The sequence below is a fragment of the Rhamphochromis longiceps genome, linkage group LG17 (assembly GCF_057381845.1).
Source record: "Rhamphochromis longiceps isolate RC_006_pf linkage group LG17, R_longiceps_female_GT1.1, whole genome shotgun sequence".
Classification (NCBI taxonomy): domain Eukaryota; kingdom Metazoa; phylum Chordata; class Actinopteri; order Cichliformes; family Cichlidae; genus Rhamphochromis; species Rhamphochromis longiceps.
In genome coordinates, this window is record NC_140573.1 from 17,230,119 (window position 1) to 17,258,071 (window position 27,953).

At 39.1% G+C, this 27,953-nt stretch overlaps 1 protein-coding gene across 2 annotated transcripts; it reads right to left on the reverse strand.

The window, feature by feature from the left end:
• Window positions 1-25,100, reverse strand: b4galt6 (UDP-Gal:betaGlcNAc beta 1,4- galactosyltransferase, polypeptide 6). 2 transcript variants are annotated; one of them, XM_085386407.1, is made up of 9 exons: window positions 24,334-25,100; window positions 19,005-19,121; window positions 13,692-13,805; window positions 13,395-13,519; window positions 12,245-12,361; window positions 7,419-7,606; window positions 7,175-7,297; window positions 5,161-5,262; window positions 1-1,827 (listed from the first exon to the last, which is right to left on the reverse strand). In XM_085386407.1, the coding sequence occupies exons 1-9, from the start codon at window positions 24,446-24,448 to the stop codon at window positions 1,680-1,682; spliced, it is 1,149 nt and encodes a 382-aa protein (XP_085242533.1). In that variant the 5' UTR covers window positions 24,449-25,100; the 3' UTR covers window positions 1-1,679. The 2 variants fall into 2 exon arrangements, with proteins under 2 accessions (XP_085242533.1, XP_085242532.1); XM_085386406.1 differs by having other exon boundaries at window positions 13,395-13,576.
• Window positions 25,101-27,953: the final 2,853 nt, after the last annotated feature.

A 27,953-nucleotide genomic window follows, 5' to 3' on the forward strand; every position in this document is an offset into this window, starting at 1 on the left:
TTCATTCTGAAGCTGTTTAACAGGATTCAATAATCAGCAAAAAGTCCAGGACAAACGTGGGCAGAGAACTATTTAACAACATAAAATCTCCAAACATACAAATCATGGTCAAATTTAAATCCTAGCGACACAGAATCATAACGGTCAACATGTCACCAAAAATTCTGTGTACACATTTCTATCATTACGCTCTCTAGTGCTTAGGTTTAGAAAAAAACCTGTTTTCACAGCATGAATACCTATGAGAAGCTCACACCAATGTTCTCTCGTTCTGGCTCTTCTCACTGCTTGGCAACTTTGGAAGAAATTTAAAAAAAAAAGCCCCAAAACATTTAAAGCCACAGTCCAGACACATCATCCACACATCAAATTGCCATGCTTCATTACATGGTACAGTACAATAAAGAGGTCTATCATCTCATCCAGCACTTGGAAAAAACAAACAAACAAAAAAAAGCATAGAAAATCATAAAAAACAGAAACATCTGAGACAAAAAATATAGACTTATGTGAAACCATGAACCTGTACTGAGCATGTTGTGTGGACACGATGGCCAGCCATGCTCTTTTTACAAAGTCATGGAGCGCCTTAGTCATGCTTTATCTAACCTTTATTTGTACAGTGCACATTTAAAAAATAGAAATTAAATCATTTAAATACGCAGATCTCTACCTGATGAAATTAATTTATGTTTGAAAAAAAATGTAAAAAAAAAAATTAAGGCATGCAAAAGATGCTAACAAATAATGAGATGTGGATGCTTTTTGACCCAAACATCTTACATCGTTAGAACTTCCAGCTGGAAAGGAATGATTCACTCTTATTAAATACTCAAATCAAGGGTAGCTGCCAAAATAAAATTCATGTCCACTGGAATATCACTGTATTTGCTCAAGCATTCAAAGACTATTTACATATCTGTGTTCTGTGATCATTAAGAGGCTGATATTTACATACATGTTCATGCAGATTCAGCAGCAGTGCAGGAGAAAAAACAAGACAAAAGAGAAATACTAAACATCCTGAAACAGAAAATAAATACAATTTATCAAAATAAGAAAAAAAAAATGTACATCATACATATATATGTATATAAATGTTAACAGTGTGTCCCTCTTTTAAAAAGATTACTGTTATAATAAAATGATATGTATCAAACAAATGAAATAAAAGTTGAGAAAAAAACAAACATGTTTATTGGCTTGTAAGGTGATGGTTTTATACATCAGACGTGAAGCAGTGCAGAGCCGAGAGCAGGGAGCTGTGGTTTTGCCACATTAAGGCTTTGCAGTAAACATTAGAGTTGAGATCACTGCTGCTCAAGATTAATGTCGACTTGTAGTTAAGCTGGTACAAACAAAATGACATGCAGCAACAAACCCATCAATTCACACTCAGCACACCCACACATTTTTCAACTGACACACAGAATGAATTGTTCATCTTTAGAAACTAGCCACTGCCTTTGAAACGCAAAAAAACTTTTTTATTTGGATTGGATTTTTTCCACAGCAAGATTTCTTGGCAGCATTATATGGCGCTTCTCTTTATCCCTCAGAGCCTGTGCCACCTCTTCTCCACAGCTTTACCTCTGAACTGCTGAAGATAACACCAGGAGGTCAGACTGGAAGAGAACAGGGTGAGCTCAGGGAGTGCAGGAAGATGTGGCTGGGTCAGTTCAGTACTCTGTGATAGGGGCAAGCTCAGGATAAAGGTCCACAGAGATGTTCTTGTAGAGACTACTAAGCGAGATGTGTGGACTGTAACGCAAGTTGTTGAGACCATCCAAGTGTTGCCGCTCTTTGGAATATCTTAGGAGTTTATACCTACAAACAAAAAAGTGACACAGTATCAGTACACTCTACCTGCTCTACTCCTATTTGGGCATTTACGAGATTGAAGCATCAGGTTATTAGACCCAAAGTGTCTAAACTGGTCCAACATTGAGGTAACGGTTATCTAAATATAGTCAGGTCCGGAAGTGCTTGGTCAGTACTTTTGTAATTCTGCCTCTCTACACCACCCCAATGGACTGCATAGCAAACAGGTGCTGCTAATCAAATATACTTGCGTAACTGATCATCAGCAAATGTGAACACATTTACAAAAGCAGATGTTTAGTCAATTTGCTGGTCTGGAGCACTCAGGTGCATCTTGGACTCCACAGGCCCCAGTTACTGTTAAATACCAGAGTTCATAACAGTACAATTACACAAAGACTAAACAGGTATGGCTTGTCTGGAAGGGTTGCCAGGAGAAAGCCCCTTCTCTCTCTAAAAACCCCCAAAACAAAACAAAAAAAACATGGCTCGGTTTTGCAAAGTTAGATATAAACACACCACAGATAAGACCAAAAGTGAAGATGATTGGCTCTAATTCACAAGGCCAAATTTTGTGAAAACAGCATATTAACAAAAAACACACTATCAAGTACAGACTTGGAGGATTGAGGACTTGTGAGTCAACCATGAACTCCTCTGTATAGCAAAGTATTCTAGAGTCAAACAAGGGGCTCTCTCCCTCTGACTACTAAATATAGAACAGAATGACTGAAAATGAAAGAAAGGAACCACGGTATTGCAACAGCCCAATAAAAGTCCAGATCTGAACTTGACCGAAATGTTCCGAACCTCAACAACGTCAGGTACAGACGGCCAAATTTCTATAGTACTTAGAGAAACTGATCATACTGAAAATGATTACTGGTTGCAGGCCTTTACTGCAAACAGCTTCAGTTGTTGACTATTTGAACTGTGTCGCTTTATTTTCAGTCACTGAAAATCATAAACTCTGTTGGACTGAGATCAGTTGACTTACTTGATCATTAAAGAATATCTCATTCCTTTGCCCTAAGAAACTCTTGGGTTACTTGTAGTAGACTTTTGGTCATTATCCATTTGTACTGTGAAGCACCATTTGTTACATTTTGCAGTATTTAGCTTAATCTGAGCAGGGAGTATAGCCCTGTATACTTCAGAATTCATCCTGCTACTTCCATCAGCAATCGCATTATTTTATTATGCGATTATTAAAAAATTCACATGGTTCCACATTCCCAGGCCATAACATTTCCGCCATGTTACACTGGTGTGTAGTTCAGATGGTGTGCAGATCAGCGTAAAGGCAGATACAGTAGATGTACTCTAAGACCTCAACACCATTACCAATGGTGTGACTTAAGAAAGTCTGAAGTTAATACAAACACCTCTTGTGGCAACTTTAAATTGTGCATACAGTTTCCTCTCATAAACAGACCCATAGACAAGTGAACACATCAGGGTACAAAGATACAGACCGGTGGAAACCATAATCCAACAAACCTATGTTTCAATTACTGGATGGCCTGCTCTGCTCTTTTTTCTAAATTATGTTTGTGTACAACATATTTGTACAGTGGGGCAAAAAAGTATTTAGTCAGCCACCGATTGTGCAAGTTCCCCCACCTAAAATGATGACAGAGGTCAGTAATTTGCACCAGAGGTACACTTCAACTGTGAGAGACAGAATGTGAAAAAAAAAAAATCCATGAATCCACATGGTAGGATTTGTAAAGAATTTATTCGTAAATCAGGGTGGAAAATAAGTATTTGGTCAATAACAAAAATACAACTCAATACTTTGTAACATAACCTTTGTTGGCAATAACAGAGGTCAAACGTTTACTATAGGTCTTTCCCAGGTTTGCACACACAGTAGCTGGTATTTTGGCCCATTCCTCCATGCAGATCTTCTCGAGAGCAGTGATGTTCTGGGGCTGTCGCCGAGCAACACGGACTTTCAACTCCCGCCACAGATTTTCTATGGGGTTGAGGTCTGGAGACTGGCTAGGCCACTCCAGGACTTTCAAATGCTTCTTACGGAGCCACTCCTTTGTTGCCCAGGCGGTGTGTTTTGGATCATTGTCATGTTGGAAGACCCAGCCTCGTTTCATCTTCAAAGTTCTCACTGATGGAAGGAGGTTTTGGCTCAAAATCTCACGATACATGGCCCCATTCATTCTGTCCTTAACACGGCTCAGTCGTCCTGTCCCCTTGGCAGAAAAACAGCCCCATAGCATGATGTTTCCACCCCCATGCTTCACAGTAGGTATGGTGTTCTTGGGATGCAACTCAGTATTCTTCTTCCTCCAAACACGACGAGTTGAGTTTATACCAAAAAGTTCTACTTTGGTTTCATCTGACCACATGACATTCTCCCAATCCTCTGCTGTATCATCCATGTGCTCTCTGGCAAACTTCAGACGGGCCTGGACATGCACTGGCTTCAGCAGAGGAACACGTCTGGCACTGTGGGATTTGATTCCCTGCCGTTGTAGTGTGTTACTGATGGTGACCTTTGTTACTTTGGTCCCAGCTCTCTGCAGGTCATTCACCAGGTCCCCCCGTGTGGTTCTGGGATCTTTGCTCACCGTTCTCATGATCATTTTGACCCCACGGGATGAGATCTTGCGTGGAGCCCCAGATCGAGGGAGATTATCAGTGGTCTTGTATGTCTTCCATTTTCTGATGATTGCTCCCACAGTTGATTTTTTCACACCAAGCTGCTTGCCTATTGTAGATTCACTCTTCCCAGTCTGGTGCAGGTCTACAATACTTTTCCTGGTGTCCTTCGAAAGCTCTTTGGTCTTGGCCATGGCGGAGTTTGGAGTCTGACTGTTTGAGGCTGTGGACAGGTGTCTTTTATACAGATGATGAGTTCAAAACAGGTGCCATTCATACAGGTAACGAGTGGGGGACAGAAAAGCTTCTTACAGAAGACGTTACAGGTCTGTGAGAGCCAGAGATTTTCCTTGTTTGAGGTGACCAAATACTTATTTTCCACCCTAATTTACGAATAAATTCTTTACAAATCCTACCATGTGAATTCATGGATTTTTTTTTCACATTCTGTCTCTCACAGTTGAAGTGTACCTGTGGTGCAAATTACTGACCTCTGTCATCATTTTAAGTGGGGGAACTTGCACAATCGGTGGCTGACTAAATACTTTTTTGCCCCACTGTATGCACTATCTAGAGGATGTTAGATCTGCTGCAGTTAGAATCAGAACAAAATAAACTCAAATTAAAATTAAAGGTTTAATGCTGTTTAAAAAAGATATTATTCATTAGAGTTAGGACATTTTGTAAATGTATTTTTTAATATGAAAAAAGAAACTTTACCTCCCAAGAAACTGCACCTCTCCTCTGTGATGGTGAGGAATTGATTTATACTTGCCAATCTCCCCCTCTGGTCGTGTCACATTCAGATCGGCATACTGAACCCTGCAAGGTAATCAAGCTGCATCACTATTTACAGAATTAAAACCAATATTAGTGTATACATAACATCAATAATAATTATGGGCTTTTAATTATTCCTGTTATTATTATTTTAATTATTGAGTGCACAAGTTTGAATTTATATTGGACTTTTTAAGCACGGGAATCAAAAATATGTTTTTCCGTTTTCTATCTCGTGCATGCAAAATATATAAACATTCAGAACTTATGTCAACGACGTTGCTGAATTGTGTGAACAAATGTTTTTCAGTACATCACTGCAGGAGGGGCTTGTCAGTCGGAAGGTTGGTGGTTCAATCCCTGGTATAGAAACAGCCACTCAAAATTGCCGATTTCAGCCAGACGTCAGTCGGCTGTCTGTTAACTGACAGCCGACTTTCAGCTAGCAGTCAGTGGTTGGGAGTCCCCTCCTCCGTCCTTTGGTGCGTATCTACTTTCCACTATAAACAAGCCCCTTTAACTTAATTGCAGAGTGTCACCAAGAGATTTCTTCCAAAAAAACTGACTTGGATAGTTAGCTGCAGATGATTTTCTCAGTATTACTGTAGGGTCTTTGCCTCATAATTAGGTCTGTAAGTGTTAACGTATCAATGCCATCATCATGATTAACGCGATTAAAAAATTTTTTAACGCAAACAACCCATCTGGAGCACAGAATGGACCAACTGCCCGAAATGCATTGACAGAGACTTCTCAGGGATTTTGAGTCATTCTGCACTCCAGATGGGTTAACTACGTTAAAATATATATTATATATATATATATATTATATATAAATATATATTAGGGGCGATTGTGGCTCAAGAGTTGGGAGTTCGTCTTGTAATCGGAAGGTTGCCGGTTCGAGCCCCGGCTTGGACAGTCTCGGTCGTTGTGTCCTTGGGCAAGACACTTCACCCGTAGCCTACTGGTGGTGGCGCCAGTGTCCAGCAGCCTCGCCTCTGTCAGTGCGCCCCAGGGTGGCTGTGGCTACAATGTGGCTTGCCATCACCAGTGTGTGAATGTGTGTGTGAATGGGTGGATGACTGGATGTGTAAAGCGCTTTGGGGTCCTTAGGGACTAGTAAAAGCGCTATATAAATACAGGCCATTTACCATTATTTACATTTTTTTCTTTTTTTTACACACACACACACACACACACACACACACACACACACACACACACACACACAGAGCGTTAATCACGATTAACGTGTTAATGCTGACAGCCCTACTTATAATAGAAAGCACATTGTGGCCACTGTTTTGAGTCCATATAAATAAAATTTAATTTCACATTCTTTTGACAGCTTTCGTTGTAAAAAAAAAAAAAAAAAAAAAAAGTAAAATTAACTTAACAGGCAGTTTGACCATTTTACACTGCAAATCACCAAAACTATTTCCAGTAAACAGCTTTTCCTTGTGTTCCATTTTAATTTAATCTAATAAACAGATACAATTTAAAAGAAAATTAAATACAGAAAAAATATATATTCTTGCACAGAAGCTTCCTCATAGATCCCAAACCAGATGTGGAGGTTATTTTTGAGACTATTGTTTGCTGGGCTGTTACTTCTTCAGACTTCAGTTTCAATTATGAGTATGTCCTTCTTTCCTTTTCTCTGTTAGGTTGCAATTTAATATTTTATTTTTTAGATTTCTTCAGACTCTTATATTGTGCAAAAGTCTTGAATGACCCCAAATTTCTCTATATTTTGCTACATGGAGGCCAGAACTTCACCTAGTTTCTTTAGGTGCTGTCCAGGCTTTATGAAGGCATTTCAAAGTCATTTTTTGGACAGTGGCTACTTGTCCAAGATTTTTAGTAGATCACACATTGCAAACTCAGCATTTTATCTAGCAGCTTCCTCGGTAGCTAGTAAAGTAAGAACACAACGTAGTTGGTAATTCACCTGTTCCATAAGTCATCATCCTCTCCACCCCAACCCCAAAATGCATTGGGAAAACCATTAATCTTCCAGAACTGATCCACAGTGAGCCCACTCACACCACCAAAGAACTCACTATATGGAAGACTGAAAACAACAAAAGAACACGTTTAATAAAAATCAGAAACTTTCTAGTTGGTTAATAATTCCAGGTCTGTTGCAATTAAATTATTATCCTACCAGTCTGGTAAATTTTCCACATACTCACATGTACATGTATTTGTCCAGCTTGGCAGCAAAGTGGCGTGGCATCTGACCACAACCATAGTAGTTTCTGTCATTTTCAGGGATATGGTCAACATCATGGAAAATCAAGCAGTCCCAGTCCAAGTCCTTCATAGCTTCCATGAATCCCACATTAAATAACATGGCTCTGTTGAATGGCTGGCTTCCACTCTAAAAAGTACACATTTCTGGTGAGCATGGTGCAGTTTTTTTATTTTTTGCCAATAACAATTCAGTTTAGTAAACTACATTAGCACTTATTTAAAGCAAGCACACTGAATTGCAAATGAGATCTGAAACAATGCAATTAGCAAATTGCATAGCTCACAGTAAAACAATAACTTTAACATATGAACTAGGCAAAAAAACATTATCAGTCCTAACTATATGTAACTTTTGCACTACATCAGACAAGTTATTGCAGACAGTACATTTGGTTTTTTAACAGATATAAACGTAACAACTGATTATTTTCATCTCACTTGTACTCAAACTACTATGAGGATGGATGCATGGATTTTAACAGTATTTATAATAGTTGGGGGGGGGGGGGGGGGGGGGTGTCTCCCATGGCAAATTGGTCCTGGGTCAGGGACGACACAAAGAGCAGTTCATGAGAAGAAGTAGTAGTATAGCTGGTACTGATGAGGGAAAAAAGCAAAGAGGATGTTTGGTGTATCCTCTGGAGCAAAAAGGTGCTCTCCGATGCAACCATGGCAGCACTTAGGTAATGCTTACTTCTTAGATAGAACGGAGAGCAATCTACAGTAAGCCTCCAGACGTTGTATTGAAAAATGCAGATGAACGGTTAACAGCTTGCTATCCTGTTTCACATGGAAGCAAACAGGAGTAACTCTAAATGGAAGCATGGGTGTACTAGACCATATTTATTTCACAAGCTTTCCCAACATTTTTTAGATTGAAAGTGATATAATATAAAAATACAGCGTTAATTAAATTGCATTAATATTTAAATCTATGAAAATAAAACTTTCTTCACAGATCAGCAAAAATGCACATGGGCCAGTAAAACTTTGAGACACTGGGTTTTTAGGCTGGACACTAAATTATTATTAATTTTAAATAACATCTAGACTATCGTAATGTCTTGCACAAAAACTTCAGAATACTGATATGCTCACTTTTCTTCACTGCAGCTACAACACACCTTTAAATGCTTACAGACACAAACTGACTCATTCACTAGCACACTTAAACAAATCTACCAGGAGATAAAACATTGTTAGAACACTTTTTGCCTTCTATTGAAGTAAGTAAGTCTTCCAAGAAGACAGAGTAAAGGTACATTTCTTTATGCCTTAGTTTAGATTGCATACATATCTAAACGACTTAACCACTCAGGAGGATTGTAAAGAAGACCTGGACAGTTTGCAGCAATTTATTGACGAGTGTTGAGTGCATTGTTATGGGAAAACCAGGTAACAAGGCACTGACTCCCTCCAGCAGCACAGGAACAGCGTCCTCGAATTGAAGCCCCCCTGAAAACTCACCAGAACCAGCTTCTCCACCAAATGGTGACATGGTGGACATTTTGGTGTCCATAGACCCAAAAAACAAAAAACAAAAAAACAGTCCAACTTTGACGCACGCTTTGCATTCCTGGAAATCCTGCATAAAGATTTTTAGACACTGCACGTGGAGTTCTGCCAGCAGCAGGTTTATCACTACTAAAACAACACGGCATGGCTGTATTGAGTCAGCTGATCTGTATCTACACATACGTCTCTTTCTACTTTTACATAATAGACATGTCTGTAGGACAATTACTAGGGGTGGGCTTTTACCAGAAACATCAGAATCTCAGCTTAAAGCTCACAAAACTATTTTGACAACCACTAAACAGCAAAAACAGCAAACGATTAAAGAGCAGGTAAACAGATTCTGCAAACAGATGTAAAAACAACTGTCGGGTCACGTACACGGACACGTCGTCGGTGCTGAAAGCAGATATCTCACACATTCTGAAGCTGCAGGTTTCATCACTGTGACCAGAATTCACTGAACCAGCAGCATTAGAAGATCAAAACTACGCTTTACATTTGAAAAACATTGTCATGAATTTTGTCTTCGCTGTTTTGCTTCCACCACAATAAAAAAAAATCACACTTCTTGCACATCTCTCTCTCTCTCAGTTTACCATAAAAGAAATCTCTATTTTTTGCATTATTCACTTGTTTATTATGCACCAGTCTACCGTTGTGTACAGTTTTATGTGCAGTGCTGTCGGCCAAATTAACATTGGCCGACAGCACTGTGTGTTCAAAAATGGTATACTGGGGACAAACCAAGCCAATTCAGCGATACCTGGTGCGCAGGGAAACATTATCAATATGCTTTTTGCCACATTTTGGTTTGGTGGTGTGTCATGTGATTTTTCTAATGTGAAATATGTGCCTTGGCTCCAAAAGGTTGGGAAACACTGATCTATGTGACATGTTCCCTTACTTTCAGTTTTAGCAAAGTAGGCCTATTTCCAAGCTGCCTTTACTTTCCAAGATTTTAGAGAAGACTGTTTTTAGTCAAATGAAAGATTTTCTAGATGATAATGGCATCTTTGAGGTTTTTCGGTCAGGTTTTAAAACTATTCATAGCAAAGAATCTGCATTATTAAGAGTTTTTAATGACATCCTTCTGGCATGCGATTCTGGTAACCATGTTGTCCTTGTCTTGCTTGACCTAACTGCTGTTTTTGACACTGTAGACCACAATATTCTAATTTCTCGATTAAGTGATGTAGTAGGTATTGGTGGCACTGCACTCAATTGGTTTAAGTCTTATTTGTCAGATCGAACTTTCTCTGTCAGCCTTCTTGGTTCCGAATCATCCTCTGCTCCTCTGTCATGTGGTGTCCCACAGGGCTCAATTTCAGGGCCACTACTGTATTTATTGCCTCTGGGTTCTATCCTTAGAAGGCATGGGATCGCATTTCATCGTTATGCCGATGACTGCCAAATTTATTTGCCACTGGACCCAGTGGTCCCTGTGAGTCCTCCTCTGCAGATTTGGGACCTCTGGAAGTTTATTTTAAACTTGTTGTTACTGATCTTGGTTTTAAGTTGGACAACCAAATCAGAGCAGTGGTGAAGTCCAGTTTATATCATTTAAGGCAACTGGCAAGAGCAAAATCTTTTCTTTCGAGGCAGCACCTTGAAATAGTGATCCATGCTTTTATTTCTTCCCGCCTGGACTACTGTAACGCGCTTTATGTGGGGGTCAGTCAGTCGTTGCTCTCATGTCTGCAGCTGATTCAAAATGCTGCTGCACGACTCCTAACAGGAACTCGTAAAAGAGAGCACATAACCTCTGTCCTGGCCTCACTGCACTGGCTGCCTGTGTCTTTTAGAGTTCATTTTAAAATTCTTATGTTTGTTTTGAAATGCTTTCACAATCTTGCCCCACCTTACATCGCTGAGCTTCTTCATCCCCACACACCCTGTAGGTCTCTTAGGTCAGCTGACCAGCTGCTCCTGGGCATACTGAGATCCAGGACGAAGCTCAGAGGGGACAGAGCCTTTTCTATCGTGGCTCCTAAATTCTGGAATAACTTGCCCTTGCAAGTTAGAGAGGCCCCTTCACTGTCCACTTTTAAATCACGTTTTAAAACCCACTTTTATTCTTTGGCTTTTAACCTCAGTGAGACTTAGTTATTTAATTAATTATTTTTTTTTCTTTTTATTTGGCTTTTATTTATATCTTATGTAATTTTATTTTATGGTTCCAATGTACAGCACTTTGTGTCAGCTGTGGTTGTTTTAAAGTGCTTTATAAATAAAGGTGATTGATTGATTTCTTATGCATTGCTAAGAAAACTATCACTATGAACTGGATATATAAAAAAATATGTACTCATAGATCACATCAGTCTGGAGAGAACATCTGCTTCCTCAAAAAAAAGAAAAAAAGAAAAAAAAGAAAGAATTTGTTCCTCTCTGATCCCTACTGATCAATCCCATTACTTTGTGGAGGTGGTCGGCTGTAATATTTCCCTGTATGCCTTGCACATAGATGAAGGTGAGTATCAGGCAGTTCTTGTGCGCCTGGAGCCCTGGGACCCTGCTTCCACCAGGGTGGCCGGCCTCTAGTGTAGTCAGCTGCCCGTGACCTCTGGTTGTCTGGGACTCCCACCCTTTGGCTGTGGGCACCCGTCCTACTCCTGCTCAGATGCATGCGCACAGATATCGCCGAGATGCATGGCCTTAGGTTTTAGGTACTCTTGGGGGCTGCGGATTGCCCGGTTGTCCTTGATCTGTATCCATTTACCCCCTGCCACTCTACTCCCCCCCCCCCCGTTCTGCCTTAGACAGACAGAACAGGATTTTGAAAAGGAAGAAAAAAATCTATTGCATATATTTATTATTATATTTGACTTAGACCTTTGACTGTACTTTATTTACATATTTTTGCATTTAAGAAAATGTTTTCTTTAAAAAAATGATATGGAACAATCAAGGAGTTTACTTTTCTGGCAGATGTATGCAGTTAAACATTGCAATTTCTAAAATGGAAACTAGTTTAGAAAACATTTAACCCAACAAAGTTTAACCCAACCAGGAAAGTTCACTTTGAAAGACTTTGAATATTTATTGTTGCTATTTCGATTACTACAATCAAAAGTTGCAATCCTAGTATCAAGAATGTCATGTGGTAATGGTTCATCCCTACAATTGGTTTTCATTGGGAGCTATTCCTTGGAAAATGCTTTTTGCACATGCTGAGCTCAGAAGAATCACATTCAGTTGAATAATAACCGTATACCCTTCAGTGCAATTAACAGACAACTCACTGTACCTGCTCAATGACGTAGAAGCCAAAATGCAGTCGCTGTCTCTGAAGCATGGGGATAAGGTGTTGGAAAAGGATGGGAAGATGTTCATGGCGATTTCTAAATGGAATAAGGATGGCCACCTATAGGTGTCAGGGTAAGAATCAGCACAACAATGTGCAGTTATTAACTGAAGTTAGTAGCCCAACAAATATTCTCAGTAATAGTTTCTCACTACTCATTTCCTCTTTCACCCCACCAAGTTTGTGGCAGATGCCTGTCCACCTTGAGTTTGGATCTTTCAGAGTTTTCCTTCAGTTAAAAGGGAGTTTTTATTGCCTGTTATCAACAAATGCTTTCTTGTAGGAAAATCATTAGGATTATATCTATAGTAGAATAAGGTATTAGCATGCATAACATGGATACCATCTTTACTTTTATTCTCTGTGAGAGTAAAATATTTCTTTGGTTATGTGACACGAACAACCACAAGAGTATTTACTAATAGTAACATACAAAGCAGGAATAACAATCTCTCGTGCCATGTAAAGAACATGCAGGATTTTGCACAGTTTGAACAAAAATTAATTTTACTGTCACTGATTTGCTGTTCATCGACTGTTTGAATGTTTTATTCCTTAATCTAATTCAATTTAATTTTATTTAATTTAAATTAATAGGAAAACACTTTCAATAGAGTCAAATAAGGCATCATAGACACTTCACATGCTTACTGTTACATATAGCCCACTTTAAGCCAAGAAAACTATCTGGACAAATTTGGAAATGGAAGAATTGGTGATCATTTTGGCTAAATATACCACCACAACTGAGGCGAATCAAAAAATTATCCAAAGCCAAAAGAAAAGCAGACTTCCGGCTTCCAACTTCCAGTCAAGATACTAAATTTATTTTTGAAAATTACATTTTAATATGCCACATAAGCACAATCAAAAGGTTTGTTTTTTGTGACACATGCTGGATTCACTTATTTGTCATTAATGCCTTTCTTCCCGAATTACTCGATTAATCAATGAAATAGTTGATAGATTATTTGATTACTACAATCATCTATAGCTGCAGTTCCGCCAGAAGCCATACCAGCCAATACAAATGTTTTAGTACGTTTCATCATTAGTCTTTACAATATACAATTACGAGACTTGTAAAACCCACCTTCCAGCGAGGTCTACAGTCCTTTGGTTTCCACTGGCCTCCAAACTCGACGCCAAAAAACTTGGAGAACTTCATTTCTATCACCTCCATAGGGACCTCTGTCATATTTACTTCCATAAGGCCCTCTGAGGAGATTATTTTTAAGCGGGAGGTTATTCCACAAATATACTTGGAATGAAAAACTAAAAAAAAGAAGAAAAAAAAAGAAAAAACTACAACAAAATATTTTTTCCCCTTTCCCCCCCAAAATCTTACTGAGCCACTTTAACACTTATCTTCTGATATCAATGTACTCACTCATAGAAGGTAATCGTTCTGGGCAAGGGAGGTTCTGAGCGTAGGTAAAGTTCTCAGGGAGGTAAGTAGTTGGTTGGGCCAGGTATTCACTGGAGTTAGTGCCATCAGGATAATCTGTAGTATAAACAACCAAAATAAGGTACAACTTTATCCCAGCTACATAGTAATATGGCCCCCGAAGCAAATGCTAAATGCGTCAGAGCAGTACCCTTTCACTGGCTCATTGATATACTTAATGTTCCAGTGAAGAAGTAAAAGCACTACTATGAACAACAATGACTGAGGCAATCGCAACCGGTTGCTGTTGTACAATTGTTATCCAGTACTACAAGTTTACTACCTCTTCTGTACTAAATGTGATTAGTGTTGCTTGTGTGACTCAATGAAACAGAGCAATACAATAGAATAGTTCGGCATCTTTCCTAGTCTTACTGGGGATTTTGCTACCGAGCGTTACACTACAGGCCACAGTCACCTTGTTCTACACATACTCTGGTATAACTCTCAAATGCACACAGTAAAGCAGATAACTCAGAAGTTGTAGAGAAAATGGCATATCACAATTTTAGAAGATCATAATTTAGCCTGGAGAAATAATTTTGTTCCATTATAAGGAAGCCCTCTTTAAAGCTCGAACCTTATACTATTTATCATTGATTGAAGAAAATAAGAACAACCCTAAGTTTCTCTTCAGCACTGTAGCCAGGCTGACAAAAAGTCAGAGCGCTGTTGAGCCAACCATCCCTTTAACATTAACTAGTAATGACTTCATTAACTTCTTCACAAATAAACTTCCAACCATTAAAGGAAAAAAAAAATACTCATAATCATTTCACAGATGTAACATTATCTTACAGCTACTTTCAGTACCATTGATATTTATTTACTCTTTTTCTCCAGTTGATCTTTCTGACTTTGAAGTAATTACTTCCTCCAAACCATCAACATGTCTTTTAGACCCCATTCCTACAAGACTGCTCAAATAAGTCCAACCATTAATTAATGCTTCAATCTCTATTAATCGTCTATGTGTCACAGGCCTTCAAGCTGGCAGTAGTTAAACCATTACTTAAACCATCTCTTGACCCAGCAGTCTTAGCTAATTATAGGCCAATCTCCAACCTTCCTTTCATTTCAAAAATACTTGAAAGAGTAGTTGTCAAACAGCTAACAGATGATCTGCAGAGGAATGGCTTATTTGAAGAGTTTCAATCAGATTTCAGAGCTCATCACAGAAACAGCTTTAGTGAAGGTTACAAATTATCTTCTTATGACCTCTGACAGTGGACTCATCTCTGTGCTTGTCCTGCTAGACCTCAGTGCAGCATTCGATACTGTTGACCATAATATCCTATTAGAGCGATTAGAACATGCTGTAGGTATTACAGGTACTTTGCTGCAGCGGTTTGTGTCATATCTAATAGACTCCAATTTGTTCATTTTAAATGGAGAGTCTTACTAACACACTAAGATTAATTATGGAGTTTCACAGGGTTCAGTTCTAGGACAAATTCTGTTTACATTATACATGCTTCCATTAGGCAGTATCATCAGAAGGCATAGCACACATTTTCACTACTATGCAGATGACACCCAACTTTATCCATCCATTAAGCCAGATAACACACACCAATTAGTTTAACTGCAGGAATGCGTTAAAGACATAAAGACCAGGATGAACTCTAATGTTCTGCTTCTTAATTCAGATAAAACTGAGGTTAGAAAGTCATCATCAAAGATGATAACCCAAGCAAACCTGCTGCTGCTGCTGCTCTAGACCCACGATTATCTGGACCCACAAATAAAATAAAAACTTTTGCCCTGCATTCAATGGAAGCGAATATGAAAAACAAGATTGATGAAGCTACAACCTACAATCTACAATCAGGTGATAGGAGAGCTGATGAGCTCTTGAATCACTCTTGAATGGATGTGATTCAACAAAAAGCTCGAACAATTAACAGGATTCACACAATCAGTTGATAATTAATGAAGTATGATTTTTTTTTCAATTGAAGTATTAGTGGTGCATATTAATGACCATTTAAAATCAAATTTAACATGTCATATTTAGCCATCAGGTTAATTTTCATCTGTTGTACCATGGCAGGTGCTGATCAGTTTCAAATTAATGTTTCATGGGTGATTACTTTAGTTTGCTGTGGGAAGAGACAATAAGGTTATTTTAACAGGTGGGCAGACTTGAAAAGGTGAGATAAAGTATATACTGGAGCCTAGAATAGGACTAATCGACTAATCAAAAATAAATAAATAAATCAACAAGATTACTTTGGAACCAAAATAATTTTTAGTTGCAGGCGTGGCTGTAGCTCAGGAGAGCAGGCCATCTACAAATCAGAAGCTTGGTTTTGGTCCCCGATTGCTCCAGGCTGACAAAAGCTCTTGTGACCAAGCATTCCTTAAGGTTAACTAGTAATGACTTCGTGAATTTCTTTACAAATAAAATAGTAACCATTAGAGAAAACAAATACTCATCTCACAGACGTAACATTATCTAGAGCTACTTTCAATATCATTGATATTTATTTAGACTCCTTTTCTCCAATTGGTCTTTCTGAGTTAACTTCAGTAATTACTTCCTCCAAACCATCAACGTGTCTTTTAGACCCCATTCCTACAAGACTGCTCAAAAAAGTCCAACCATTAATTAAACCTTAAATATACCAGGTATTAGGGCTGGGCCATATCATACCGTTCACGGTAATACCAGTATAACGTTAGGCAATGATAAGAAAATGAAATATCATGATAGAATATGGGTAAAACGCACGTAAGAAGTGCCTTTGTTTTCATACGCACATGGCGGAAAAAGCATGGCGGCAACGAAGAATGAGAAGGGTAAAAGCGGATCGTTGAATGAAACAGACGAACCAGAACTGGATTGTAAAAATGGTGCACCTTCAGTGGTGTGGAACTGGTTTGGCTTTCGTCCGTCAGATACACACCAAAGCACCGCTTGATGGACTGTCGGAGCATTACGGCTACCGTAGGCAGGAGCCTCGCGGAGTGATACGTACTGTGCTTCAACATAATATTACCGTATTGTGTGTGTATATAACCTCTTTTTAAGTTTTGTGGATATATTATAAATGGTTATGAGGATCAGGATATGTTGGCCAATTTCCACTGGAAATGCCTTTTGGTTAAACTGTCAGCGAGGAATTTGCATTTGGACTGTTAAATTTTTATATAACTTTAATCCACATAAAAAGCAGCTGCTTGTTTAAGTGAAAATACATTGATGGGGTTTTTTTGCACTGATAAAGTTGTAAAGTTGTAAAGTATTTTGTCTCGCATCAATTATATCGTCAGTTATATCATTATCGCAAATTTTCAAATATATATCACGATAAATATTTTTGGCCATATTGCCCTGCCCTACCAGGTATATCTTGGCATCACTTGTCACCTTATAAGTGATGATTATGAGTTCTTTAGCTTTTGCCTCACCACCATGCCAGCTGAACAATGACACACTAGTGGCCCACAGCTACAATCTTAAATATAATCAACCGATCTATATTAATCAGCTATGTACAACAGGCCATCAAGCTAGCAGTAGTTAAACTGTTACTGGAAAAGCCATCACTTGACCCAGATGTCTGCTAATTAAGCCCCTTTTCCATTAGTACCTATTTGGATTGACTCGCCATGGATCGCTACAACTTCACTTGGATCAACTGGTTTTCCGTTATAATCCAGTACTACCTAACGCGCATGGCTTTTGTCATTGCAACGTCCCACGATGTAAATAATATGTGACACGAAGGCTACAAAAAAGGTGGAGGTTGAGGAAAGAATATAGCTCCTGATATACCTGCTTGATCTGTTGTTTTTTTGTCAATATTGAGGATCATGGCATAGTCTTTTGCAGCCTTTTCCCTCGTTGCCGGGTTTTAATGACAGTTTAAATTTTCTAACTCATCAAGTGATGCTAATGACCAGCCAATCGTCTGACGATATCAGATTTTCAGGGTTTTCCATTAGGTCACTTACTTTTTAGTACCTGCTTGCCTGGGGTTCCAAGCGATCCAAGCAGGTACTAAAAAGTAAGTGACCTAATGGAAAACCCTGAAAACTGTGGCTAACCATGCCAAGTCGAACAAAATAGGTACTAATGGAAAAAGGGCTTTATAGGCTATTCTCCAGCATTCCTTTTATTGCAAAAACTCTTGAAATGGTAAAACATGGTCGTAAAACAACTAACTGATCATCAGCAAAGCAATGGGTTATTTGAAGAGTCTCAGTTAGGTTTTAGAGGTCATCACAGTGCAGAAACGGCTTCAGTGAAGGTTACTAAAGTGTATGAATGTGAGAGTGAATGAATAGTGGTATTGTAAAGCGCTTTGGGTGCCTTGAAAAGCGCTATATAAATCCAATCCATTATTATTATTATTAAAGGTTTTATGGTCTCTGAGAGCAGACTCATAGTAGCATAGCAGTGCAGAGTTCAATAATGTTGACCGTAATATTTTATTACAGTGATTAGATCATGGTGTAGGTATTAAAGTTACGTTGCTGCAGTGCTTGAATCAAATCTATCTAACAGACTGTAATTTGTTCATGTAAATCGAGGGTATACTCTTCACACACTATGGTTAATTATGGGTTTCCACAGGGTTCAGTGCCAGGACAAATTCTATTTATATTATTACATGATTCCCTAAGCATACATTTTTCACTGCTATGCAGATGAAACCCAAACTTATCCATCCATGAAGCCAGATTTAAAACCCCAAATAATGAACTGCAGGAATGTCTTAAAGACATAAAGACCCAGATAATCTCCAATTTAATATTACAAAAATAACACAAGTTGACACAAAATTCAGTTTCAAACTGAAGGCGTTTAGTATTAAGGGAAAAACACACTGGGTGGAAAACGTGATTGCTTTCTCCTATTCTCACATAAATTATCTGTGGTGTATCGCATCTTTGGAAAGCTGAGTTCAATTTCTCTAGCCACACTGAGGCCTGATTACTGCCACACTCGTTGTTAATCAAGAAAGTTTTAAAAGGTTATTGAGTTACTTCTAAAGCTGTGGAACTCATCATCTAGATCCAAGAAGTGGATAGAAAAATCCTGCTTATGTACCAGCCATGGATCAGCCAAGAATTGGGCAAGAATCTGTTAAAGTCCTGTCACAGACCACCCAGCAATTTTAAGTGGCTATGTCTGTACAGTCAGCATTATGCAAACAATTGCTCTACACTCTTTAAACTATATACTGATTTTTGACACGTCATTTCTTGGCTAGATACAAAGTCAAAGTGAGCACTTATACAACCCACCTGTCCCATTAAGAGTACTGTTCTTGTTTGTATACAATCTGATCATCTGGCCGATGGTCCTCACATTGTCCCTCAACATGATGCCTTGAGCCTGCACCATGAAGAAGTATGTGTTGGCTGATGGAAAGAGCAGACATATAGAATTTAGTGTTATTGACTTAGTGAATTACATAAATTCAAAAAAAATTACACATTCAAACTTTTAAATACTAATAATTACCATCTTGTAAATCTTTGCTTTCACTTTTCTTGGTATCCTTTCTTGCTATTGCCCACCTCTTACCTCCAGTGCATACTTCCACCTCTCCAGACTCTCATTCTCACTCCAGATCATAATGTTCTCTGCAAACATCATAGTCTATGGAGACTCACACCTGACCTAATCTGTCAGCCTGTCCATTACGAAGTCTAATAAGAAGGAACTTAGATCACTGATGAAATTCCCCCCCCCCCCTCCTCCACCATATATGTCTGCATAGGTTCTCAGTCATCCAAGTCATGGTAGTCTAAGGAGCTTTGAAAGAAAGCCACTGAAATCAAATCAAATCAAATCACTTTTATTGTCACATCACATGTGCAGGTACATTGGTACAGCACATGTGAGTGAAATTCTTGTGTGCGAGCTTCACAAGCAACAGAGTTGTGCAAAATACAATAATGTAAACAAGCAAAATACAAGAATGGCCACATCTGAAACTAATAAATATATGTACAATATATAATAGTATATGCATTTCTGGATGTGTATACTAAATATTTTTCTACGTGTGTGTGTGTGTGTGTGTGTGTGTGTGTGTGTGTGTGTGTACACATATTTTACAAATTAAATAGAGTAAACAATAAATAGAATATATAAAATAAATAAAATAAAATATACAGTGAGACATGTGCAAAACAGTGGCATTACTGTACAGTGTGGAGTGCATAATGTTAAAGTTCCAGTAGTGAAGCTGAGGTGTCTATGACGTGTTCAGCAGTCTGATGGCCTGGTGGAAGAAGCTGTCTCTCAGTCTGCTGGTACGGGACCGGATGCTGCAGAACCTCCTTCCTGATGGAAGCAGTCTGAACAGTTTATGGCTGGGGTGACTGGAGTCCTTGATGATCCTCCCCGCTTTCCTCAGGCACCGCTTCCTGTAGATGTCTTGGAGGGAGGGAAGCTCACCTCCAATTATCCGTTCAGAGCACCGCACTACTCGCTGGAGAGCTTTGCGGTTGTAGGCGGTGCTGTTGCCATACCAGGTGGTGATGCATCCAGTGAGGATGCTCTCAATGGCACAGTGATAGAAGGTCCTGAGGATGCGGGGGCTCATGCCGAATCTTTTCAGTCTCCTGAGAAAGAAGAGGCGCTGCTGCGCCTTCTTCACTGTTTTGTTTGTGTGTACTGACCACGTAAGATCCTCAGCCAGGTGTACGCCAAGGAACCGGAAGCTGCTCACTCTCTCCACAGCAGCGCCGTTGATGGTGATGGGGGTGTGTACTTCTCTGCACCTCCGGAAGTCCACTATCAACTCCTTTGTCTTTGCGACGTTGAGGGTGAGATGGTTGTCTTGACACCAGTGGGTCAGGGCGCTGACCTCCTCCCTGTAAGCCGTCTCATCACTGTTGGTGATAAGACCCACCACTGTAGTGTCGTCCGCAAACTTCACAATGATGTTGGAGCTGTTAGTCGCTGTGCAGTCGTAGGTGTAGAGTGAGTACAGGAGTACTGGACTTCTTTAAGCTGTTTCACTTCTTATCCAAGAAGCTTCTTCAGTTCTAAAACTACATGGTGAAGAGTCCCAGAAATCCCTAATGGAAGTTGTAATAATATAGTAATAATATAGTCAGTAAACCTTCGGGTAGTTATGGTAGTTCTGTTCAAGTCCTGCTGAAAAAGGAAATCACCATCTTAATAAAATTTGTCAGCAGATGGACACATGAAGTCTAAAATCTCCTGATAGCTCTACTTTTCTTCCAGATTCCATTACCTTGATTTCCAAATCGAACACAAAATACACTTTTATCTTAAAAAATGACTTTGGATCACTGAGCAACAGCCCACTTTGTGAGTGAGATACTTCTGATATCATCTGTTTCAGGAGTGGCTTGATATTAACAGCGTGACAACTGAAGCCCCTTTCCTGAAGATGTTTGAATGCAGAGAAATGAGTGAGAAGATCACCTTTCACTCAATCGGAAGTTGGCGTCAAAAGTCTTACCTATGATTTCGCTTTTCTCTATTGAGCAATTATTAGAGTAATACACAGAATTTATAAAATCTAGAAATGTATTCAAATTTGAAATAAAATATTCTAATAATAACAACAACAACAACCCAAAATCATCATAATTTTTTTTTAATGTTATTTTTATGCAATAGACAAGGAGTGCCTCCTTGTTCAACAACAACAAGTTCTATTCTATTGTAAGATATCAGCAGAGTCAGAATTAAACATGTAACATTAAAAGTAAACATTTTAGGGTAGTAGCTATCGATTAATAAAGTTCGTATTCTACAGATCAGTGGTTCTCTACCTGGCTTTTGGACCCACCATCACCTTCATATGACAAACTACGACCCCAAATTTTCCAACATCAAATTTTTTGAATGACAATGTTGTGCAGCTTGAACTGCACAGTATTACCAAACAGATCTGCAAGAGGCGAACTCTTCTACACCAAAAAGACCGCTATTTCCGATCGTAGTTCATAAAAACGGGACAGCACCTTTCCCCACCAAAGCCAGCATACCTCTGCATGATACAAGAGCTGCACATGCTCATTGCCAACATCTTGGCACAGTTTTAAAAACATCTTAAGCTCCATTTAATGTAGTCCACTTGGATGACATCATTTAATGTCTCTGGAAGCTCGGGAACCATATCCTTTGTTGCCAGGGCCTGCTGATGCAGAAAACAATGGTTCCGAGTTGCATTTGGACCTTCCTCAAGGATTCTCCTTATGACCCCAAGATTTTTTCTGTTATGGAGGCAGCACCATCACTTGTGATACTGGCGCACAAATGGGGCTTCTTTAACTTTGCAATGTCGTGTGCCACCAGGTTAGATGCATTGAGAGCCTGTTCATGCTTCAAGCATGAAGATTTGAGTCTGATATAATCAGACATGAAAGACCTTTGTCTTATTTATGAGCATGAACAAATATTCAAAAGAGAAAAAATAGATCTTTTAAAATAAACAATATTTTATATCCTGGATAAAACTGGTGTGTGTTCATGACATGTCTGTCAGCAGGTGTCATTGCGGCTGTCGTTGGCCTTCAGCTAATTTAAACATGGCATCAGATGAATCAGTATCAGTTGATCTGCATATTTTAATCCAACTTTTGTAGCTTTACTGTAGATCTTCCCTGTGTAAAACTAAACGTGGTGGACAGGACCAGCTACAAAGTTAGCTTTTTTAAATTTTACATTTGATAAAGGCCTACCACCACCACTAAACTTTAATGGTGATTACAGTACCCCTGTTTTGGACCCTAAAAAAAACTGTTTTAGTTCACTCCACCTGAGCTCAACGTCTCAATACCTGCTTCACCTCTTTACTCTTCATGATGTGTATGCGTGTAGACACAATCATTGTGTTGTCAAAAACAAACAAAAACACAACAGAGGGATGCATTGGCTTAATGTTGTCATACTTTGCAGCCTCCAAATCACTGAGTGATCTGAAACTGGCATTGGGTATTGAACTTCAGTTCAGGTGACATTTTGACCATCTCATACTGAATGTACGTATTCATAAGAATCAACCTACTAGTAGTTACTTTTAAACCATAAACCACATTTATATTTTAGATAAAATAACCAGTAATATAGTTAATTGTGCACATGTGCTCTAGGTGGCTAACATAACTTACCTGGAGCAATGCCAGATGGACTACAAGGTAGGCAGTCAAAAACGACATTTCTCAGACTGAATATGATGGACATTCACTAAACGTTTCCACAGAATACTTGTGTTTCTGCCTTTACAAACAAATGACCTGTTGCATTTGAGGCAATAAGCACTGTCAGCACTGACTCCAGCTAAGCACAACCAAACTTTTGAACATTTAATTCTCTCCACCATCCTCACAAAGACCAGGGTCTGCGGGTGTGTGTGAGACAGAGCTGTGCCACACCCGCCCCTCACATGCAGGCTCTTTTATGCTGACAACTTTTATGTAGAGATAATATATCTGTTTTCTTAATTTCTCCACTAACAAAAGCAGTGCTTTCAATATAATGTTGGTTATTGATACTTTGGGTCTTCAATAATTTAGCCCATTCTCTAGTCAACACAGTTGTATTTAAAGCAAGCTGTAGCTAAAAACAATTAAAGCGAGGGAAAAATAGAATTTGTTCCCCTCAATAAAAACCACAGTGCATACACTAATGTATGCACTGCAATTTCTAAAATTCAAACATATGAGCAGCCGATTTTACATTACCCGTGTTTTTTCTCTTTGAATATTTATTATTGCTCACAAATAACACAAAAGTAATTCTTATCAGATTACTCAATCAATTGCATAATTGATAGAATACTATATTACTAAAATAGTCAATAGATGTAGCCCTACTACAGAGCAAGTTCAAAATATCCAGGATCTCTTTTCCTTAACTGGCTTCAGCTATGCCAACAGAAGTAGTTATCAACTTGTCAGCAAAGGGGGTTGCCAGCTTAGTAAGTTAAGTAAGGGTTTCCCAATCTAGGTGCGAGCATGTTAGCATGAAAGGGGTGGTGCTGCTACTATACAACCAGTCAGATACATAAAAGGACTGGAAATATGCTACTAAGTTGATTAAGTCTGGAATCTGCCTTCATTCAAAAGTAGATCTAAACAGAATATTGAAATAAGTTTTTTCAGGTAAGGCAGTTTTGGAAAGTCTTAAGCAATATTGCTCAAATGCTGGGATAAAATATAATCAGTTTAACAAACATTACAACACAGTTCCAGAATTCAGCGCCCATACCTAACAATACTTTTTTCAATTTCACCAAAATAACACTATGTGCAAAATAAATAGTACAAATAAAATAATAATCATTCCATCCCATTCATAAACCAGCAATGTAGTGTCAAAACATTACCCTCTTGTGCGTATTTTATTATTTCAATGTTTTAATTCAATAGACACATTTGACTGATTAACATAGCAAAATTATTAAGTCCAAATAAACCTAAGAGCCTGGTATCACACTTGAAACAGTGAGCCTGTTAGCGACCTTGTTTACCGTTAGTATCAACTACAACAGCAGCAGATGGTTAAGGTGCAGAGGGTATTTCAAACGTAATTAAATTAACTGTTACCGTCTTAGGTAGTTAGCGTAAACTGCTGATTACTAACCTATTCCGGGAGCCACGTAAATGAAGTAGAGACAAGTGGTGGACATGGAGAAGATGAATATGAAGGCCAAAAATGATCGGTTGGACATTCGCAGCAGCCGCCTCCAGTTCACCATTTTAGCTTATGCCCGCTTCTCTCTTCGCCGATAAGAATCCCATAAAAATACTTTTTGAAGTTAAATGTTCCTCCAGTTGGTAGATGTCAATGCACAGGTGTGGCCAGAGGAAAAAAACTGCACTATCAAAAACTACAGGTGCAGTGCGGAAAAGGCTAACGCTAGCAGTGCTAGCTGGCCTGCTCTCACCTGCCAAGAAATTTCGAGATGGTAAAAGCAGGCCTGTAACGTTACTATCAGGCTACTGTGAGCTTCCAGCTGTACCAGCAGCCGGGCATTGTGAAAGAGTTCCACGACCGACTTAGTGGCAGCAGTAGTTAAGGGATTTCATGGTACTGGCCCATAGTTAGAGTGTCGCCAGCGAGAACTTTTATCGCTAGCAGCTGAAGATGGTCATTGAGGGGGGCAGGACCGCTCTGCCTTCTCCATCAGTCTGCTCTCAGCCGGTGCAACGTTTTCCACACAGTCGGCACCCTGTTTCATCAAATCAAGCTGATAAGCCTATTCATTCCACAAACTGTCGACACTGTGATCTCGCACGGCTGGGGCATTCAACACTACTAAGTGCAGAATGATTTGAAAAATAAACTCACGAAAACAGAAAAGTAATACTTCCGATTCATTTTCTGCTGGCACTGCACTGTTTCCGGGGGGTGTGCTCCTCCACATTTCCATGAAAACCAATGAGCGTGACGTGTCTGTGTCGGTTCTCAATCATCCAGGCCATAAGAATAAGAAATAATAAGAATAACTATTGATCTCAGAGGGAAAAATCATATATCTGCTAACTGTATGAGAACTGAAAAGCCTGATGGCTGTGGGGGCGAATCATTTTCTGTATTTCTCCGTTTGACAACAAAAAGACGGGCGACTTCCAGTATTGATTTGGGGTTTTTTTTTCGTCTATGAAGATGTTATAAATTGGGTTATTGGAGTTGTTCAGGATGGCATCAACTGTCTAGTTTGTTATCTAGGTGTAAACGTAGATATTTATACTTGTTACTGCTCAGAACTTTCCTATCATTTCCTTCGTCTTAGAGGTGTTCAAAATAATAGCAGTTTTTGTGACTCCAGTCACTGGAAGCTTTTACAAGATCCCTGTATTTAGATTCTGTCTATTCCTGATGCATGCCACTAATGGCAGCATCATCTGAGTATTTCTGGATGTGGCAGGAGTGTGCTGTATAAAATGTGAAAAAGAAATAGACCTGGAACGGTCCCCTGTGGCGCTCCCATACTGCTTATTAACATTCCAGAAACAAAGTTCCCCAGTCTCACAAACTGTGGCCTTTCTGTCAGGTAGTCTGTGACTTAGAAAACAAAGGAAGAATCTGTTCCCATCTCTGTGAGCTCGTCTTTGAGTATATTTGGTTGAATAGTATTGAAAGCGTTTGAAAAATGAACTCTCATAAAAGTGCCAGATTCCTCCAGATGAGCTAGGACATGATGAAGCATGTAGAGGACAGCATCATTCACTTCAATGTGTTGTTTGTATGCAGATTGCAGGGGAAGTCTGGTTTTTACCTCGAGTTTCAGTTGGTGTCATAATCAGCTGCTTTAAGGTTTTCCTGACTACTGGTCTGCAGTCGTTCAGTTCAGCTGGAGACTTTTTGTACCGGCACAATACAGGATGTTCTCCACAGTGCTGGCCAGAGTACAGACATTCTGTACTTAAGTAGAGGTACAGATACTACTGTTAAACAATACTCCAGTAAAAGTAACAAAGTATTTGTTACCGTACTTAAGTAGAATTTTCAGGTATCTTTACTTTACTTGAGTTTTTCTGACAGCTTTTACTTTTACTTTTCTCTCTACATTTCTAAACAAATAGCTGTACTTTCTACTGCTTTAAAAGAGGCTCATTATTTTTGGTTTAAGGGATATGGGAGAAGTCATTATTTCACGTCACTGCGGGCCTTCAAAAATCAAACTGATTTAAGCCTGAACAGTAACACGTGAAAGTCAATCCTGTTCGTGTATTAATCACCAGGGGACGTCGCATAAAAAGAGATCAAAGACGCACAGTCATGTGCTATAGTCAGGGGTTAAAGAGGGTGTTTGTGTTGTGTTTTCTTTTTTCTTGCACAGCACCAGAATGATTGCAGACAGAGAGGACAGGAGTGAAAGAAGAGAGGTTAGATTTAATGGTAAGGACTGCTCAGTGATGCTTGATAAACTGCATATGTTAAGCTTGCATGTAAAGCCATCAATTTAACCATGTACTGGATCTGTATATGGTGTGTTTTGATAAATTATGTATTTTTATGCTGTAAACAATTTTGCAAATCAAACTAAGCTATACCAGCTTTGTGTTATTCAAAACTATATGCAGTCCTGTGGTGAATTCACGGTAATGCTGTTTGTTTGACTGGTGCTCAGTGGCTGTGGTCCTCGTGGTCAGATTTAGGTTACATCAAGTGTAGCAGAAAAAAGGGGAGGGGGTAACCTGATCACAGCCTGTACACTAAGAAAATCTGCTGAAGCTCTTATAAGAAATTATTGGAGTTGTGATTCTTTTCCTTCTTTTGAACTACTACACAGATCTTAGGGTTCCCCTACCTGCTGAATTCCACTGTAGCCCTTGACTGTACTCATTTTACTTTTAAGGTGTGGATGCAAAGTCACCCTATACAATGTAGACAGCAGAAAATTGTTATTTTTTAAAATTCCCTTTCACTGCTTGTGTGCTACATTACAGATTCAAGCTGAGTACAGTCCTTAGAGTTAGAATTTAGATTTGAATAACATTTGTAGTATCATGTTCTATCTAATATTGTTTTATTATTATATTAACATAGCACAAAGTTAAATTTTTACAGAGATGTTTAGTAGAATTGTCCTTCAAGAAGCTACTTTTTACTTTCTTACTGTGAGTACATTTCAGAGCCTGTGCTTTTCACTTTTTTTGAGCAAAGAAGTTGCTTCAGTATTTCAACTTTTTACTGGAGTATTTTTTTAAAACAGCTATCAGTACTTCTACTTAAAGAAAGTCTGGGGCGATCGTGGATCAAGAGTTGGCAGTTCGTCTTGTCAATTGGAAGGTTGCCGGTTCGAGCACCGGCTCAGACAGTCTCGGTCGTTGTGTCCTTGGGCAAGACACTTTACCTGTTGCTTACTGGTGGTGGTCAGAGGGCCTGGTGGCGCCAGTGCCTGGCAGCCTCGCCTCTGTCAGTGCGCCCCAGGGCAGCTGTGGCTGCCACCAGTGTGTGAATGGGTGGATGACTGAATGTGTAGTAAAGTGCTTTGGGGTCCATAGGGACTAAGTAAAGCGCTATACAAATACAGGCCGTTGACCATTTTTTGCCACCTCCGTCATGTACAGAGTGAATTGACTATTGGCTACTTTGTTGTGCTTTTTTTAAGTAGTATTCAGGAATAATTCTCCAGACTTCTTGAAGGTTATTGAAAATCTGACCTTTGGAGGCTGACCACCTTTTGTTCTGTGTATTGTCAAGATGATCCCACACTGCTTTAATAATGAAGATGTCAGAGCTGTGGAAGTCCA

Excerpts from the sequence above, each read along its gene's own strand:
- b4galt6 (XM_085386406.1), bottom strand. The coding sequence starts at position 24,448 with ATGGTGAACTGGAGGCGGCTGCTGCGAATGTCCAACCGATCATTTTTG. Across the intron at positions 12,362-13,394 it reads ACTGTAGACCTCGCTGGAAG|GTGGCCATCCTTATTCCATT; the intron begins GTGGGTTTTACA and ends TGACACCTATAG. Across the intron at positions 5,263-7,174 it reads GATGATGACTTATGGAACAG|GGTTCAGTATGCCGATCTGA; the intron begins GTGAATTACCAA and ends ATTACCTTGCAG.